The sequence below is a fragment of the Neopsephotus bourkii genome, unplaced genomic scaffold, assembly GCF_033783945.1.
Source record: "Neopsephotus bourkii isolate Nb327-2 ecotype Australia unplaced genomic scaffold, CSIRO-AGI_Nbou_v1 NB_962, whole genome shotgun sequence".
In the NCBI taxonomy this organism is placed as follows: Eukaryota; Metazoa; Chordata; class Aves; order Psittaciformes; family Psittacidae; genus Neopsephotus; species Neopsephotus bourkii.
The window spans coordinates 8,690,122-8,706,951 of NW_026901456.1; the positions used below are offsets into that span (position 1 = coordinate 8,690,122).

General features: G+C 40.4%; 1 protein-coding gene across 1 annotated transcript in view; it reads right to left on the bottom strand.

Annotated features, from left to right (window-relative positions):
- Positions 1-3,731: 3,731 nt before the first annotated feature.
- The window catches only part of HSF2BP (heat shock transcription factor 2 binding protein), a 31,902-nt gene continuing 18,803 nt past the window's right edge, over positions 3,732-16,830 (bottom strand). The window contains exons 8-9 of the mRNA XM_061359356.1: positions 12,838-12,941; positions 3,732-4,425 (exon numbers count right to left, since the gene is read on the bottom strand). Of these exons, the coding sequence (XP_061215340.1) occupies positions 4,217-4,425; positions 12,838-12,941 (313 nt within the window). The 3' untranslated portion in view covers positions 3,732-4,216. The remainder of the gene's footprint in view (positions 4,426-12,837; positions 12,942-16,830) is intronic.

Genomic DNA, 16,830 nt, shown 5'->3' on the forward strand with positions numbered 1-16,830 from the left:
GAGGAAATGGCAACAATGGACTACCTCCATACTTTGAACGCAGCTAGTGGAACTAGTGCTTTGGCTGTGTGAACTGCCTCTTCTCCTGCAAGCTAGTAATGCAGTTAATCAACTACGACACAGAAGAATCCCACACTTTTCAACAGGATCCAGAAGCAGCAACATTCTAAAGCTGGTGCTTTCCAAAGCATAGTCTGCACACCTGATCTCAAATCAGTAAAACTTCCTAATGGCCCACAGTTTCAGTCTGAAGCAAAACTTCACAGCAAAGTAAACCCAGAGACTTATAATGTGTACGTTAACTAGTTTTCAACTGCAGGAGCACCTTACAGTGTCACGTTGTGTTCTGTATATCACCCATTGTCCAACTTTGTAAGTGCAGCTTTGACAGGCTCTAAGTTTTTGGAGCACCACTTGCTATTTAAAGACTTTCTTCCATTCATAAACTGTTAAAACCCACACGTGTTTCAAGGAAGAGGGAGACTCAGATGGGATCCACAGTTACTTAGCCTGATTTCTGGCACTAGCCACATGAACACAAATTAAGAGTTTAAATGCTCTTCTCCCCCACACAGGGATTTCTCAAGCTTATCAACAAACAAGATTCTAAAACCCTGTCTGTGAACAGCAGGGCAACCTGAAAACTAGCTCTGTATCTATTACTGCAAAATAAGACATCAAAAGGAAGGATCCATCTCACCCAATTTTAGCCATCTAAACTGAACAGTTGGCACCTTCTCTCAGCAAATAGCTGGACCTTTCTCTACAGCCAATGGCACAAAACTCCTACTAATTTTAGAGTGAAGAAAGAAACAACAAAGAAGGCATTGATAGCACTGTTTGGAGAGTACAGACCATTAGTTTATGACAGATGCCAAGGTCTGGAAGAATTCCACCATGACATATCCAACCATATGCATGGGATATAGCAGATCATAGAATCACAGAATGGTTTGGGCTGGAAAGTACCTTAAGACCACCCAGTTCCAACCCCCTGACGTGGGCAGGGACACCTTCCACCAGACCATGTCACCCAAGGCCCCATCCAGCTTGGCCTTGAACACTGCCAGGGGTGGAGCAGCCACAGCTTCCTTGGGGTTGCCTGTATGGAAAGCTGCAGGCTTCATTTCCACAGCAAAAAGGGTCAGCCAGTTGCAACACAGCCCTAGACCTGCAGGGTCTGGTCAGGAGGGGGCTGGTCCCCGGCTCCATCAAATGGGTGACTGGGGAATAAAGGAACCTGAAAAACAGCAAAAGGAAATAACAGCTCATAATGCAATCTGCAACTAGGAATGTCCAATCTATTTTACTATTTAAGTATGAGAAACCTTTATGAAATTTCAAGCATGCTGTAATGTTAAGGGATAAGGCTTATCCCTGGCTTTTATCCATTTGCCTTCAGCACAGCTTGACTCAACTGATCCTTTTTTTTCTTTCCCCAACCCAAAAAGTTTTATGAATTTGCTTCCCCTGACAACAAATTCTCCTCAAATGTTGCCTTTTTATCTTCCGTAACCCAAATAAAGAATTGAAGCTTTAGCGTTAATTTCAGACACCTAGCCAAAGTAAATTTAGGGAAAACATACCAGCTTTGCTAGAGACCTGTGTGTCACAGGTTCTTTCTGACGCTTCTGATATTTTTGAAGGTACCCTGTGTTTCATAGATGGGGTGACTTCTTCTAATTTATCAGTCTTGCATAATGAAATGCTTAGTACATAAAAAAAGACTTTCTCAAGGTGAGTGGATCATTGATGGCTTGATTCTGAATATGATTCTGAAGAAAAAGTCCTGCTGAACTACACCTGAAAATAAAGTCATCTGGGAGGCATTCAAAGGCTTATCAGATATAAGCAGCTTGCTCCAGAAAAACTGTAGCATCTCAAATCACCTATTTAGCATGGCTTTTAAGTGCTGACCATGCCAGTGGATACACAATTAACATGAACAGTCCTGAGCATTTGTTTCCCAATTTCCTACGGAAATGAGGTGTAATTGCATTGCCAATCCCTCTCATAACACTGAATCTATCAGTCAGCTCTCAGCAAAGTTGACAGAGGGAGAAAACTTCTCAAAAGTAATTAAGCTCCCTTAAGCTACCTTACCAGCTAGGGTAACAGCAGAAAAGACCTAAATTGAAACCTTCACAAGGGCAAAGGGGGCAGTATAGCATACACCCTGCTTGGCAGCAGCTAACCAGCCCATCACCACCACTTACTAACCTGGCCAAGAGCATCCTTGTCACCCTCAGCCTGTGCATCCCCTTGTTGCCCCTTGGGTGGACTTGGTTTTAGGGGAAGGGCTGGGAAGGACAGGGAAATTTTCAAGGAATATCTCAAATTCATAGGACACGAGGCTGTATCAGCTCTTCTGCACACAGAATTATTTTCTTTTTCTGTTATTTACTGGCTTCCAAAAGTTGGATGAAAGACCTTCATGGGCAGATACCAAACAAATGGAAAGTGAATGCCCTTTAGTCTTTCTCAAAATTGAATGCTTTCACAAGTTGATATTCCAGGAAATTACCTATTATCATTTTCATCACTTTAGGATTAAATTCTAGGAGGTTTAACTAGGAGAGCAAGATAAGGAAACAAATCCAAAAAAAGCACGCTTTAAAGAAGATTTAAATGCTTCCAAAAATCTGTGCTTGGTAAGTTCAATGTATTCAACCAAACAAAGCGGAACCCCGTGCAACCCTTTCATGTATGTGAGATCTGTATCTTAGTCTTCATTTCAGACAGTCCCAAATCAGACTGCTACCATCTGTAGCATTTGAGGCAATTATTATAAAAGAGATTTATTACATTTCTAACTCTGAACATTCATCATTCTGCCAACAGCATAATGGGAGATGACCTATACCTTTAACTTACACATTTTACACTGGTCTTCCTTTAAAACTGTCTGCCAATCATAACACTTAAATCCTGCAATGTTTACTTCGTATTTTAGAATCACAGACCAGTTTGGGTTGGAAGAAACCTTAAATATCATTCAGTTCCAACCCCGTACCATGGACAGGGACACCTTCCACTAGACCAGGCTGCTCAAAGCCCCATCCAGCCTGATTTTGAACACTGCCAGGGATCGGGCAACCATAACTTCTCTGGGCAACCTGTGCTAGTGCCTCACTAGCAACACAGTAAGAAATTTCTTCCTAATATCTTATCCAAATCTATAGAAGAGTGTTTTCTATACATTTGGATTAGAAATCCACACTGTATTTTGTTAATACAAAATTCACAGCTGAGAGTTCACAGCTAAAGTACAGGAAATTTAGTATGGGAAAAGCTGCTACCACAGCATTGCATTTCTCATATGTCATTCCATTGAACAGTATCACCCAAACAGCTGGGTTTCTGTCATCACAGGAATGGATGTTATTTTCTTCTAAAAAAAAATAAAAATAAAAGTGTAAATTCTACCAATACTAACCACATAAACATTTGCATTTGCCACTGAGGTAAACGAGCTGTACACAGAAGGTCTGACAAGCACAACAGTTGTGAGGGAATGCAGTGTGCTTCTTGACAGAGCAGCAGTTCATTTTAGCTTCTTCAGCACTACAACAAGGTACCACAGATGAGTAATTAATTTCCTTTTTTTCAGGGCTTTTGAAAAAAAGATGGCCCAATTTCTGTTATGCCTGGCAGCCACAGACTGGCAGCCACAGACTGGGTCAACCTGCAGTTTGAGTGAATCTGAATGTGAATTTTGAAAGCAGAATCCATTTCATGCTACAGAATTTAAGTTTTCTTTTATTAAATAGAGAAGGTGAGAAATAACAACAGTGAAACTGGAACTCAGGATGCATTCTGACACAGAAGAGCTGTGAAAAAGCAACAAAGTTGAACCAAAAGGATTACTTACCACTACAATAAACTATGTATTATCAATAAAAGAAATTATTACTTTATTCCCTATATATAGCAAGTAGATAACATAACCTGGATCATTTCAGAAACTTGTTATCAGCAAAATCCTACTCAAAGAAATTAAGTCTGTCCCATCTCTAACAGATCACCTGAGATCGTATTTGGGCAGGCAAAATCCATTTTTTCCCAAATATTATTTTAGCTGGGCTACCTAATTTCTGAACAGGATTTTGTCAGAGGAACTTAGGCAGAGGCTTTTTTTCAGTCAAGCCTACCTCCAGCAACTCTTGCAGCATAAAAATACAGGAAAGACGTAAGCAGTTGATGTCATAGAGCTCTTCTATGCTTCATACTCAAGTATTTTAAGATCTTCAAGTAGTTCTTTCGCAAGTGCTTGCAGATCTGCATTGCGGCTCTTCGACAGTGCAATGATACGCTGAAATGGCAAAGTATCACGCATCTCAGAGGCTGACTTGGCCAATACTTCTGGCTCCAGAATCACAGACTGGAGGAGCCGCAGCACATGAAGACAAACTTCTGTATCCGGGTCTAAAAGCGGGGGAAGAAAAAAATCCAGTGCTTACTAGAAGCGAGTCCAGAAAAGTAGCATTAAAGCTCTACAATGCCATTCATTATGATCCACCAGACAGGGAATAACTGAAGTTTCATAATTCACAGCTGCCATGTGGTGCTGGCTGGCTCTAGAAGGAAACTTAAAACAACATCTTTGCCCTTCTCCAGCAGCTTGTGCTCAGCAGTGCTTGGGAGGGAGAGATAACCAGGAACCTTTCTCTTGCTTCTCAAATGTTGGAAATGCTACAAATCAGGTAATTTATCAACCTGGATTTATCCAGTCAGTAGCCAAGAGGTACTGTTGGATGCAATCTGATTTAAGAGCGGAACAAGCTATGTTCCATGACTATTCAGAGTTAAAAAACAGACCAACTGATCAAATCTGCAGTCAGTCACCAGGCTTTTCCTTAATTTCTTTTTCTACAAGCCTTCAGATTTCTTCAAAGCTCAATAAAATATTAATCTTTTTAAAACTTTCTGGTAACCATGTATAACCTGAGTGTTTATCTACACAAAACTGAAATGGGCACTGCTGCTTAGGAATGCACCAGAGAAATGTAGCAAAGACCTTTGACTGACTTAAGCTAGGAAGACATAACTCTACTGTTAAGAACACAGGATGCATTTTTAATTACTGAAACATTAGGAGCATTATATTTTAATTGCTCACAACAGCCCATTTGCATTTAGTTGTTTATAGCTTAATCAAAAGCATCTGGTAGAAAGCCCCAGTTTTGAACTTCTCTATTCTGCATATTCCAAATGAAAACGTGTAATATATTTTTATGGCTCAAGTAGTAATTTGTTCCACGTGCCATGCGTTTTTAATATGTTTGTCATTAGCATACCTAGTCTCCAGTAAGCTTTTGGTAAAGCCTTATGCAGAAATGTTGCAAAAAATTAATCTGGATCACTTTGTGCACAAAATCACCACAGAGACCAAAGTCTCGCTGAAGGAACATAAATGCAGTGCAGCAATAAACCACACTGTACTGAGTTTGAAGGAAGCCTTTGGTGGGATGAGGCAAATTCTTTCTTATCTTATTTAATACCTAACACTGGTGACCTGAAAAAGGACTGAGCAGAATTACTCATTAAAGCATAAGGAGAAATATTGAGAGCACCCAGGAGAGAAAGCAGAATATCACGGACAGTGAAGAAAACTATGGCTTTAGGCATGAAACTAACTGTTGAGATGGGAATTTTTAAGTAATTCCCACTAGCACATGGCTGAAGTACAATATCAAAGATTGCGACATCTGAGCTACACCCACAAGCCAGGCATTCACTCCCTCTTCCTCCATTTTCCATGACAAGTGACAGATGTGTGTCTTTTCTATCATACCTTCTTCCCTGTTTGAAGTATAAACCTCTGAAGAAAGGAATTCTACTTCCGCCTGGGAAACCAGCAGAGTGGGGTATAGTCTTAGGACACAGGAATTGTCCAAAACCAAACAATAACACGCATTTTCTGGGCAATGCGAATTGTAGCTATTTGGAATACTAGACAAGTTTAGACATTCAAATCAGTATTTCAAAAACCAAATGATTAGTGCTGCACACACTGCAGAAGCAACCATATCCATAGATCAGCGACTTTTGCCACCTGGGCTAAAGGCTCTAAGGGGTCTCTTTCCATCATCATCTCCAGCAATACCCGCAGGTGCCATTTTGCCTCACAGCAAGGCTTTACATCCAATGTCTTGGACAGCAACCCTTCAGTGAATCTTTCTGAAAAAAAAAACTGGGTGCAAGTTTTGATTTTCAGACTTGTTCTAACCTAATCAAAATACGACTAAAAGCCTTGAATTCATCCTCCCATTCCTTTAATTTGTGTCTTCATGTCTGCCAGAGGTTGCCTACTTTCTATTGACCTGAAATAGCAGCAACAAACAATAGCCCAAATAGGTAAGAAGAAATAAGATTTTGGGAGTGAAATCTATGTAGTTCATTACCACCTTCCTCTGTGTGACATTATTCCTCCATGAAATAAACCCATTAATACTTCTAATGACTTGCAGTACTGCTGGGAAGCTTCACGTATGCATGATGTTTTAAATCCCTGGATAAAAAGTGCTTTGTTATTAATACTGTTATAGGCATTTCTGTTACTATTATCAGCAAGAGTTTAAAGGCTGTAGAAAGTAAAGAATTGATCAGGGAAGAAGTGTTAGCAGGGGAACTAACAAAATTAGGATCTGTAGGAGATCAAGAAATGATTTCCAGCTTGACAAGCAGGAACATTTTCCAGTAAGAGCAAAGAGGTTCTAGGAAGACTCTCCAGCAGCAGCCAGGGCAGCTCAAAGGCTTGACTCACTCAAATGAAGAACAGATTAGGCACTCAGGCATGTAGCAAAGGAAGGAAATGATCCAGCAGCAGAAGATGACTTAATATGCATTTAACCTCTGGTTGCCATTGTTCTGCATGTATTCTGAGACGCTTCAAGTTAAATAAATACATATGCCTTAAAATATATTCCCTTAGGATTACATGTGGTTTTGAGAATACTACTTATTATGGATAATCATGTTTCCTAAGAGGATTAAAAAAAAACAACCCAACAACCTAGAAGTCTTTCTCTTGTCTCTCCAATCTCATTAGAGATTTTTGCTAAAACCCCTGTCTTAGGAACACTCAGAAGACACGTAAGGAATCTTCATTATTCAGCATTATATTTATTTCAGTAGCTTCCAGATTTAGTCATTTCTGCACTAGCTGAGTAACATTTTGTTTGAGCAAGATCAAACAAATCCTTTAGCTGTAATCAAATCACTGCATCATATCCTCCCAACAACTAGCACACACATCTCTTCAACTAAAATTTCAAAACCATAATCATTATTTCTGGAGAACAGGGGAAGAAATCAAGCTGCTTGCCTCAGTCAGTGATCACAAGCGTCGCATAAGCCTACCACCACCATAAAACGCTGATGCAATTTTAACAAGGTGTTGAAACTGCTGGAGTTTGCTGACGTTCTGCTAGCTGCCAGCATTACAGTTTGATGTCACTGACCTTCAGTCACTGACAAAAGCAAGTGATAGCATGGACAGATTTTAGTCACATCTGTCATTAGCACCATGCTCTCAGATGAACTGCTCCCTACAGCAGGGTTTAAGTAATTGCCTTACATCAATGCTAAACAGCTTATCTACAATTGTCTCCGAGTTGTGTGAACTCAATTTACACGTGGCCATACTATTCCCTGGCCACCTGAATGCAAGATTTATTACCACTAACCTGTTTACAGCTACTTTATGTACAGAAGCAGTATTCCAAAAGCTTCCCACCACTGTCATAAAGGTCATTCAATTCAATTACTGTCAGGTTCTAGCACAAAGGGGCAACCTTCCACTCTCCTTTTCCTTTGTATGGACTTGTCAGACTACCTATGCTCACAGCATGCTCAGCACAGATAGGGCCATGGCTTACCCCATGTAAGATCTCTCTGCATTGCCAAAGCTGGCAGAGCTGAGCCAGTATCTGCAGCAACAGAGAGTTTTCCAGACATTTTTGTAATGCTGACAGGTCTGAGGAGACAAGAAGTGTTGCATTAAAGATACTACGTGGGGAAGAAGCAGGGAGAACAAGGCAAAAGGAAAACAGAGCTTTGCCACTGCAATTCCTATGGACACAAATACCCTTTCTCTTTGCATCATATTTGCCCCAGCTCCTGTGTAACAGCTGGGTTTGCTTCAGACTCCTCTCACCTGGCCAGGTGGCTGCTCTCACATGTGGTTCGGCTAACCAGAATTCTTCACTCTCCTACAGACCCACACTTGTTACACTTTCATTTGGGAAATCCTTGAGAGAGACTGCCAGGGTCCAGACTAAAGCAGCAGGTTGGTCCCAATTTGCCCAACTGTTACTTAGGGGCTGTGAGTGAAAAGGAGCTTGCACAGACACTGCTTTGCAGCAGGCAGGCTTGTGGGTGAGCTATTAGATACGTCATCCAGCTCCTATCAGTTCTAGCTTGGGCTTTTGAGGATTCCCACAGAATGGGTAAGAATGTAAGAAAAAACCCCAGTGTTTTACAGCAACAGATGCATTTACTAGAGTTAAGTTTTTCTTACACTCATTCACAAAAGAAGAAACACTCTACTTCACAGAAGAACACCAGCTTACACATGTCTGCTGCTAAGTACGGTAAGGACCTAGCCAAGCTCCAGCTCAGATGGCAAGAACAGCCACACTGTACACAGCCAGAGATCCATGTGGGCAAGTACAAGCAGCTGCTTAGAAAGGAGTATGGAAAAGGGCAAGCATCCAGCGATACTTCCACGAGCCACTCTTCCAGCCTCTCAGCTAACTCTGCTTCAGGGATTTTGTGCGTCAGAGCTGACATCTTTGCATTTAAGAATATGGATGTGGCCTTAAAGGGCAAGAAGGGCAATCCTCTTTTTAAGATTAGTTTCATAGTCTCCAGAGCATGAAACTGCTGAGCACTTGAAAGACTGGTTGAGGTTTTTATTTACGAACCAAGATTTGTCTTAATACAGACATCAGTTTATAAATAGGGAGGTTCTGTTTGTACAGATGGTTTTTAAATAACACACTGCCACGCAGATAACCTGAATTTAAAAACCTCTCACTGCCATAAGCAAGTCAGAAAGTAAAGCAAGGCATTAGAAACCTTCAGGGTTAGTCACAAAACGCAAATATTGAAGGCTGCAGGCAGCATTAACAAAATGAGAATGTGCTTCATACAGGCATTTATAATAGAGACTGCCTTTTGCAGAGAATTTGGATAAACAAAGTTAGATTTCCGTATGGAACTGTGGTGGAGGAAACTGAAGGGCAAGATCTAAAATTAGTCATGCTTCTCTTGTTGTCTTTTGGTTAATGAAGTACCTGGAGCAGTTTCTCAGCTATAGATGTGAAATGTCATTGCCACAGTCTCTCTGAATTCTACACTTTCTCATGTATCCATGGAAAGCAATCTTTTTCAACTTCACAGACTTTACTCATAGAAAAGTGAGGAAAATCAAAATAAAGATACAGAATAGTAAAAAACAGAAACAACCAAAACCAACACAAAAAAAGAGCCTAGGCCCTTTTTCTCCAGCACCCATTTGTTAGTAGATGTTCTGTATGATCAAAAATCAAAAACATAAAGCTGGTCTTTGTTATTACTACCCGAGCTGACTGTCTTCTTATTCTTTAACAGGTCCTTGGCAGAAAAAAGTCCCAGTCTACTTCTTTGGGAATTACAGAATGAGTCTTATTACATCTGGAGATGTAAAGCATCCAAAAAAATAACTGAGAAAACTCAGGTGAATTTCTAACCAAAATTTATAACTTTTTTCTATTGCTGAGAACAGGATTTTTTAAATCTGAAAGTTACGTAAAACCCTTAGCCAAGACATCAACACAGGGACAGCAGCTGATGGAAAAAACTAAAGCTGCCTATTTTCTGCAAGATGGGAACAGCTGCTCTGCAAACAAATGGTGCTCCACAAGAAGAGAACTCTAGTGATCCCACAAGCTGCTCCGTGGACAGAAGTCTGAGTCATCATTCACGTGTTTTCTGCTGGCACCAGCCTATGAAGATACAGGTAGGCATAGCTGATACCTAAGCAAAAATACAACAGCTGCGTAAGTTAGCTGAGAATATTAGTGCTGCTTATTAAAGTGCCCATCTTGTAGACAGTGTTTAAAACAGCAGAAAAAAAAGAAAATAGCCCACCTCAAAGTGCTAGAACTACAGAGATCTGCATTACCTTCAAAAAATACGTCAAACATTTTTCTCCTATTATCAGTATAGCCTACAGCAGAAAGAGCTATTAAGAATTCTTGTTAGCAAGTATGAAGTCATACCAACTCATACAAACTTTCCAAAGACAGTAGGACAGATGAACCCAGTTTACTGTTAACATTCTTACTCAACTAGAAATCTTCATTAGATTTTTTCCTCCTTTCTCTTCCAATCCATATATTCAGTGTCAAGGCATATTCCTGTCTCTTTAAAAGCCTGCTAGACAACCTGAATCAAATACCTCTTTGCTTCAGATACTACAAAGGGGAATAAAGAAAATAAAGGTAATTGTTTGCTTTCTTCACGTAATGTGAAGGACATTCTTTTTCAGGGGCAAGACCGAGCAGAGACTGGAATTCAAAGAAGGAATTTGAGGGATTTATCAGCTGCATACAGGCCAGTGGGAGGAAAATGGCCTTGATGTATAGACTCAAGTCACAGACACTTGTAGACTGACGATGGAAAAGCAAACAGGATGATTCTCTGAAAATAAAAGTCAGAGGATGATTTCTGGGGCCTTTCTTAGGGGGAATGCTGATAAAAGCTTACAGGACTATGGAAAGCTGAATCATCTCATAAGCCTTAATCAAAACACTCTTTGAAGAAGCTTCCTGCAGGAAGGCAGCATGTACAGGATACCCTGCCAGCAGAGTACAGTGCTCTATTCTCTTGCATGGATAGAACTTTTAAGACCTTACACTGTAGCAGCTCCAGGTGTTTACAAGCTGAATCACAGCTATCAGAAGCTGAAGATGGTGGCTACAGAAACAGAAGAGGAGCAGGAGTGGAAGGAAGCTACTAAGTTTTACAAGTCAAAACATTTAGAAATAGATTATATGTAGAGAAAACTACAGAGATATACAAAATGATTGGAACAAGGTTGAGTCTTGGATCTGAGCTCTCACCTGATACACAGGCTAGTCAGCCCTCTCCCCTGACAGTAAGCAGACTTCCTCCAAAGTCAGAAATCTGAACCAACAGATGCAGTTTATCTGAGAATCTTCCTCATTTGCTGTAACTGGAGAACTTTATTATTAAAAAGTGAAGGAATTAGCCATGCCTGTCCTTCCTTCTACAACCCAGCCATGCACAATTAACGCTTTCAAAGTGCACAGTAGCCTTCTCATTTCTTATTTTCATTATCAGCTGTGAATTAATTGTAAGTGTGCCCCATCTGATCCTCTCATGTAATCCAGGAGCCTTCTTGAAAGACCAGACTGCATCAAACAATTAGCTTCTTTGCTTTTTTTGCAATATTTAGAAGGGCATACTTGGGATTTTTAGGGTGTTTGGGTTTTTGTTTGGTTTATTTTGGGGTTTGGTGAAGGGGTTTTGTGGATTTTTGCTTTGTCTTTTTATATATACGAGCCAAACATAAAGGAGAATCTGGACTAGCATGTTAAATTTCTAAGCACAGCATAACAAAGGACCATTATTCAATGTTCTCTCAGAATGTAACTTTTCTCAAACTATACCAAAAGAACAAAACTGGTGTTTTCCAACAGTTTTACAAGGGTTACTTAATCCTCTGAGATCCCAGAAAAGAGAGCCTTTGGCACTGCAAAGCAAGAAATTACTTAGTGAAAAGCACAAGTACCTATATTTTCTGTAAAACAGTTGAGGGAACTGTGAGCAATGTCGGTAGCTTCCAGTTTACCAGCCCAAATCAAAGCTTTTCCAAAACGTCAATATCAAATGAATTCCTTGAAAAAGCAGACCCAGCCTCTCTCACTTCAGCTGCTGTTTGTAATTACTAGTTGTATTTTAGAAAAGCTTTGCATAGCAGCAAAGGATGCTGGGATGACCAAGCTGCCCCAGTCCTATGACCTGCCCACCAAAATTTTCTCTCAGACAAGCCACAAAACCTTGACAAAACCAAGACAGACCAGCTCTAGGAGCCATCCATAGTCAGGACAGTGTCACGGCTCTATCTTTACTGCTGTCCTCACTGTCCCTTATGAGCTGTGCACACAGCTGCAGGCCAAGTCCAACGTACATGGGAAACGTCAGTCTCTGCTGGCTCCTACACAGGGATTCAAAGCCTCCAAAAGAGCAGAGCCTTGATGTCACTCATGTACCTGAGAGTGGAAACAGAAGCCCCGGACATCCCTGAAGTTCTGCACTAGCCAAAGCCAGGAACACTACTCAAGCCCTGCAAGCCGAAATCCTATTAGCGCACAAGGACTCTCTTCAGCTGTAGAAAAAGCCACTTTTGTCACAAGTGAGCATGGTTACAGAGATCAGTTTCTCCCCAAAATGTGTTAGAGCAGAATTATACTTTCTTTTGCTAAATGGCAGTGAATTGATACACAGTTTCCCCTTAGATTTTATTTTAAAGTTGGTATGTGAAAATACAGGTGGCTTTCTTTAATCCACTTCATCGAGTTTCTCCATTCCATGTTTCTACTACTCATAAATTTTTTATTAATGGAGTATCACGTACAGTGCCAAATATGTTGTGTGATATGCACATCATCTCCCTCTAGCTATTTGCCCTTTTTGTTTACTTTTAATCTGACAAAAGCTATACATAATCAGATTACAGATACAAACTTCTGTTTCGTCTTCTGCAACGCCTACTGCCAGTCTACAACCCCAGAAGTCACAATTCACAAGGCTCTTTGAGCAACTTACCATTCAATAGCCACCAAAGCAAAGGAATAAAACCTGGACTTTCACTGATGTACTTCAAGCCTTTCAAGTTAATACTCACATTGTAAAGGGACATTAGCATTAGCCTAGAATTGAAAGAAAGAAAAGATGTCATGTCCTTTAATTTCTTTATGGTTTAGCATCTTTTGCTATTTATGCCAAGCATGTACTGATGCAAAAGTCTGTTCTAGTAATTTATGTTTTCATAAGAGAGACAAATCTCAAATCGTATATAAGCAATGTTGTGCAAACCCTTGTTTTCTACTTTAAGTAACTTTAAGTCTACTTTAAGTAACATATTTCAAACTCGTGGAAAAGTACCCCATGAGTAAGAAAGTCTTGTCAAACTCCGTAAGATTCATTACGAGATGTGCAAAACCAGGAATTTGGCTTCACATGACCACACAACCTATACAATAGAGCTTTTGTGGTGATGATCCCCACTGAGCAGACATCATCTCAAATAAGCTGTTTGCCTTGACAAATGAAAGGGCAACTAGGAAACACAGAAAGCAAGACTATATACTGAGTATAAGAAATGCCAAAGGAAGTCTCTGCTCCATGGGTTGTGCAACTCTGGCCTTTCTGTACATCAATCCTCCAGTCAGCGGAAACGCAGACACGCAGCTTATGTCATCCTCTTTCATGTACCTTCCTGTTCCTCCTGCAAATGGGAGCAGATGCACTACACAGCATACAGCAACCACAAATGTAGTCTCTCTCCACTGACAGAAGTAGTTACTATGCCTACAGAAGCATTTGGAAGGAGGGAAGAGGCCTGAAGGAGAAAGAAGGTAGACCCAGTTCAGCTTAGCAAACCCTAAGCTAGACTCACCCCTTCTGCAATGGGTGCAGTGGGTCATCAAGCGAGACCCTGCTGTGAAATAAACAACTGCTGGTATTTTAAAATGTCACTGACTTTCCTATTTACTCTGCCTTCAGGAATCCAAACTGATTACGTTCAATGTACAATGGGATGGTTTTAATCTTTTTTTTTAAGTCAGTAACACTGGAATTGAATTTGACTGTAAACTGTTCTCTTGTCTTAGCACAGACCAACAGAAGGATAACACAAGGCCAGATGGCATCACCTACACCTCTTCAAAACTATTTTCCAAATAACATTTGGGCCAAATCAGAGCCATATTTTTTTCCCCAGAAGGTGATTTCTTTTTGTCATTTATTATGGTCACTGATGTTGAAGGACAGAAGCCATACCCCGTCCTCCCGGTAACAGAGAAGATCTGTGGCTTGGCAGCTAAGAAACATTTCCTTAATTGTACATTGAAAAAAACCTAAGCTGACATGTCTGACAAAGCAAAACCAAGACTGTCCCTTGCACATCAGTGCGTAGATGACAAAATAAAAATACACATAGTAAGTATATGTTCACTTTGGCCACATTTTCGAAAGCTTCTAAACCCAGGATTTCCTAATTTGTCAGCCTCCTAAAGTAAGAATTTCATCAGTCATTTTAGGGCTGCATACATCACCGATTACAAATTAAACCAAAGTCTCAACTTTTCTACAGAGAGAAAACAAGGTAGGCTGGAAAAGGTTCTGCATTTTACAAGGACCGCTCTAGCCCGCCTATCCCACTGGCTTCTCCCACAGCTGCTCATACTTCCTGTCATAGAAAGGCGGCTTGGCTACTGGTAGCCCTCAGCCTTAGTCACAACAGAGCTGAGGAAATGTTGTAAGCTACAGAAAGCTGCATACAGAAATGGCAGCTTTGACTGTTTATGCAGATAAAGCTCCTGGGTCAAAATTTACATTTACCTCATTTACCTGCTTTGACTGTCAGACAAGTACAGTAACTTAGGGCTCAAAATGAGTCTCCCTTTCCAGAGCTATCCAGAACAATTGCTAATACTTGATGTAAAGCATTTTGTTAAATTTTTTGCAGTTTCCACTAAACTAAATTCTGCTTTCAAACATTTCATCTTGATGCTGTTACACCATCTTCCACATGGTTTTTATTGTTTTGGTGGATAAAACCTTTTCCAGCTAAGCACAGTCTCAGTGGGCTTAATGCAAATTATTTCCCTCTAACTTCCAGCAGGAATAGGACCCAATACTCAAAAGCAGAAAGCATCAAGACAAAAACCCCTGCCAACATTAGCAAGCCAAACTAATGCTCAGCTTCTTTCCAAATCAGATCACTGCTATACCATGAACTTCATGACAAGAGGCCCCTGATGTTGCCAAAAAAAGAGCCATGCTCTGGAGTCAGAAGTTGTCTTTGAAATTCTTCCACTTTTTAGCCATGTCCTTCTGTCCTGCCTTTCATGCAGATCATCTTTACAGCTGTGCAGTTTAGCTGGGGGGACAGTGCATTAATGCACTTCATGACATGTCATGATGGACACTATTACTTTTTATCTTATCTCTTTTCAAAGATGGTAACACACAAGTCAATCTTCTGGATAATGAAAAGCACAGACAAATGAGCAAGGCTTCTATAACACTGATGTAATGTGTCATCATGCCCACTCACAGCAGGGCACCAGGTTGCATACAAAACAATTACAGAGGCACAAGAATGAGCTGGAATGTTCTCTGTTCTGGGGCCAGCTTGGCTGTTGCTATCTCTCATGACTGTGATAAACCTGCATGTCACCACACTGTCACCATTTCCAAACAAAAGGGAAATAATGTTATTCTCAGTAGACTTAACACCTCACGCCCCATTCTCAAATCTGAATCTGAACTTCTCAAGATTAAGCTACTATGCCACCAGCAGACTTGCGGATGTTCTCCATGCACATACCTTCAGAAAGCAGGAAAGAAAGTAACCCACTGCAGGATATGCTGAGCTGTAAGAGGCATAACTTACACTGTGTGCTGCATCCCTGCGAGTTTGATCACCTAGGCTCTTAAGCAGTAAGTGAAAAACCAGATTATTAAATCTACTGCATCAGTGCCCACAGACAAGCGGTGAGGGGTGCTGTGGAACTGAAACTGCAGCTTGTAAAGCCCATACTCCGCTTTTCATACAGCCCCTGTACCTCTTACTTGGCTTCCAGAAGCCAAGCCCTGATGAAGGCGCATAGCCATAATTACCTATAATCAGCCAGAATGAAAATTATCAGTAGGACAGTATCTCATAATAGAAAGCATTGTTTCTTCACAGTGTCTTTCATCCTTAATCTGTTTGACATTGGCAGTTAGAAATAAAGTGACATAAAATGATACCGCTACTTTGCTTTGTGTAGAAAAAAGGGATGGGTGGCAGTGATCCAAGGAACTGCCTCGGTTTTGGAGTGTCAAAGGAAGACATAATCCACCCCATAAGCCAATGTAGTAGCATATTGCTGCTAATTAAGCACTCTCACCTGAGCACAACACAGAATTATTTCCAGACCCTTTACACCACCTTCACCTCTAGTACTTGCACATTCTAGTAAGTATTTTTTGCAAGACTTATTGCGAAAGTGCTTACTGAAGCAAACGTGACACACATAATTATTGGATAAATGATACTTTCTGGGTTTTTTTGATGTGGAAGGCTTTTCGATTATGTACTTCATAGTCTTCCTATTTAGACAAGACAAATTTAATTAACTTTGTGTACTACTTTATCTGTCAATGCATTGTTTAAAATCTAGAACTAAAAGCACAGCTAAAGCTAAAGCCCCTTCTCCTCTACTTAATATATGGGATTAGTACATAATATGCACTAAGATGTACTAAATTACATAATTTCACTGGCTACATTCAAGTGCTACATAAGCCAAGCTGACTATTCTTAATAATTTAATTACAGCTTTGAACAACTGTGTAAATGTTTATTGACTGCCTAACAATCACAAATGCTGAACAAACCCTACATCAATGTGAAGAAAACCTAAAGTTTTTCAAACTACTGCTATTTCAGAATGGCAAAGGCACCCTTGGGAAGTTCAGTCCCAGCACTCACGTAGATGTCTTGAATAAATCTATTACATACTCGTGGACTGGAACGGACACTGCAGC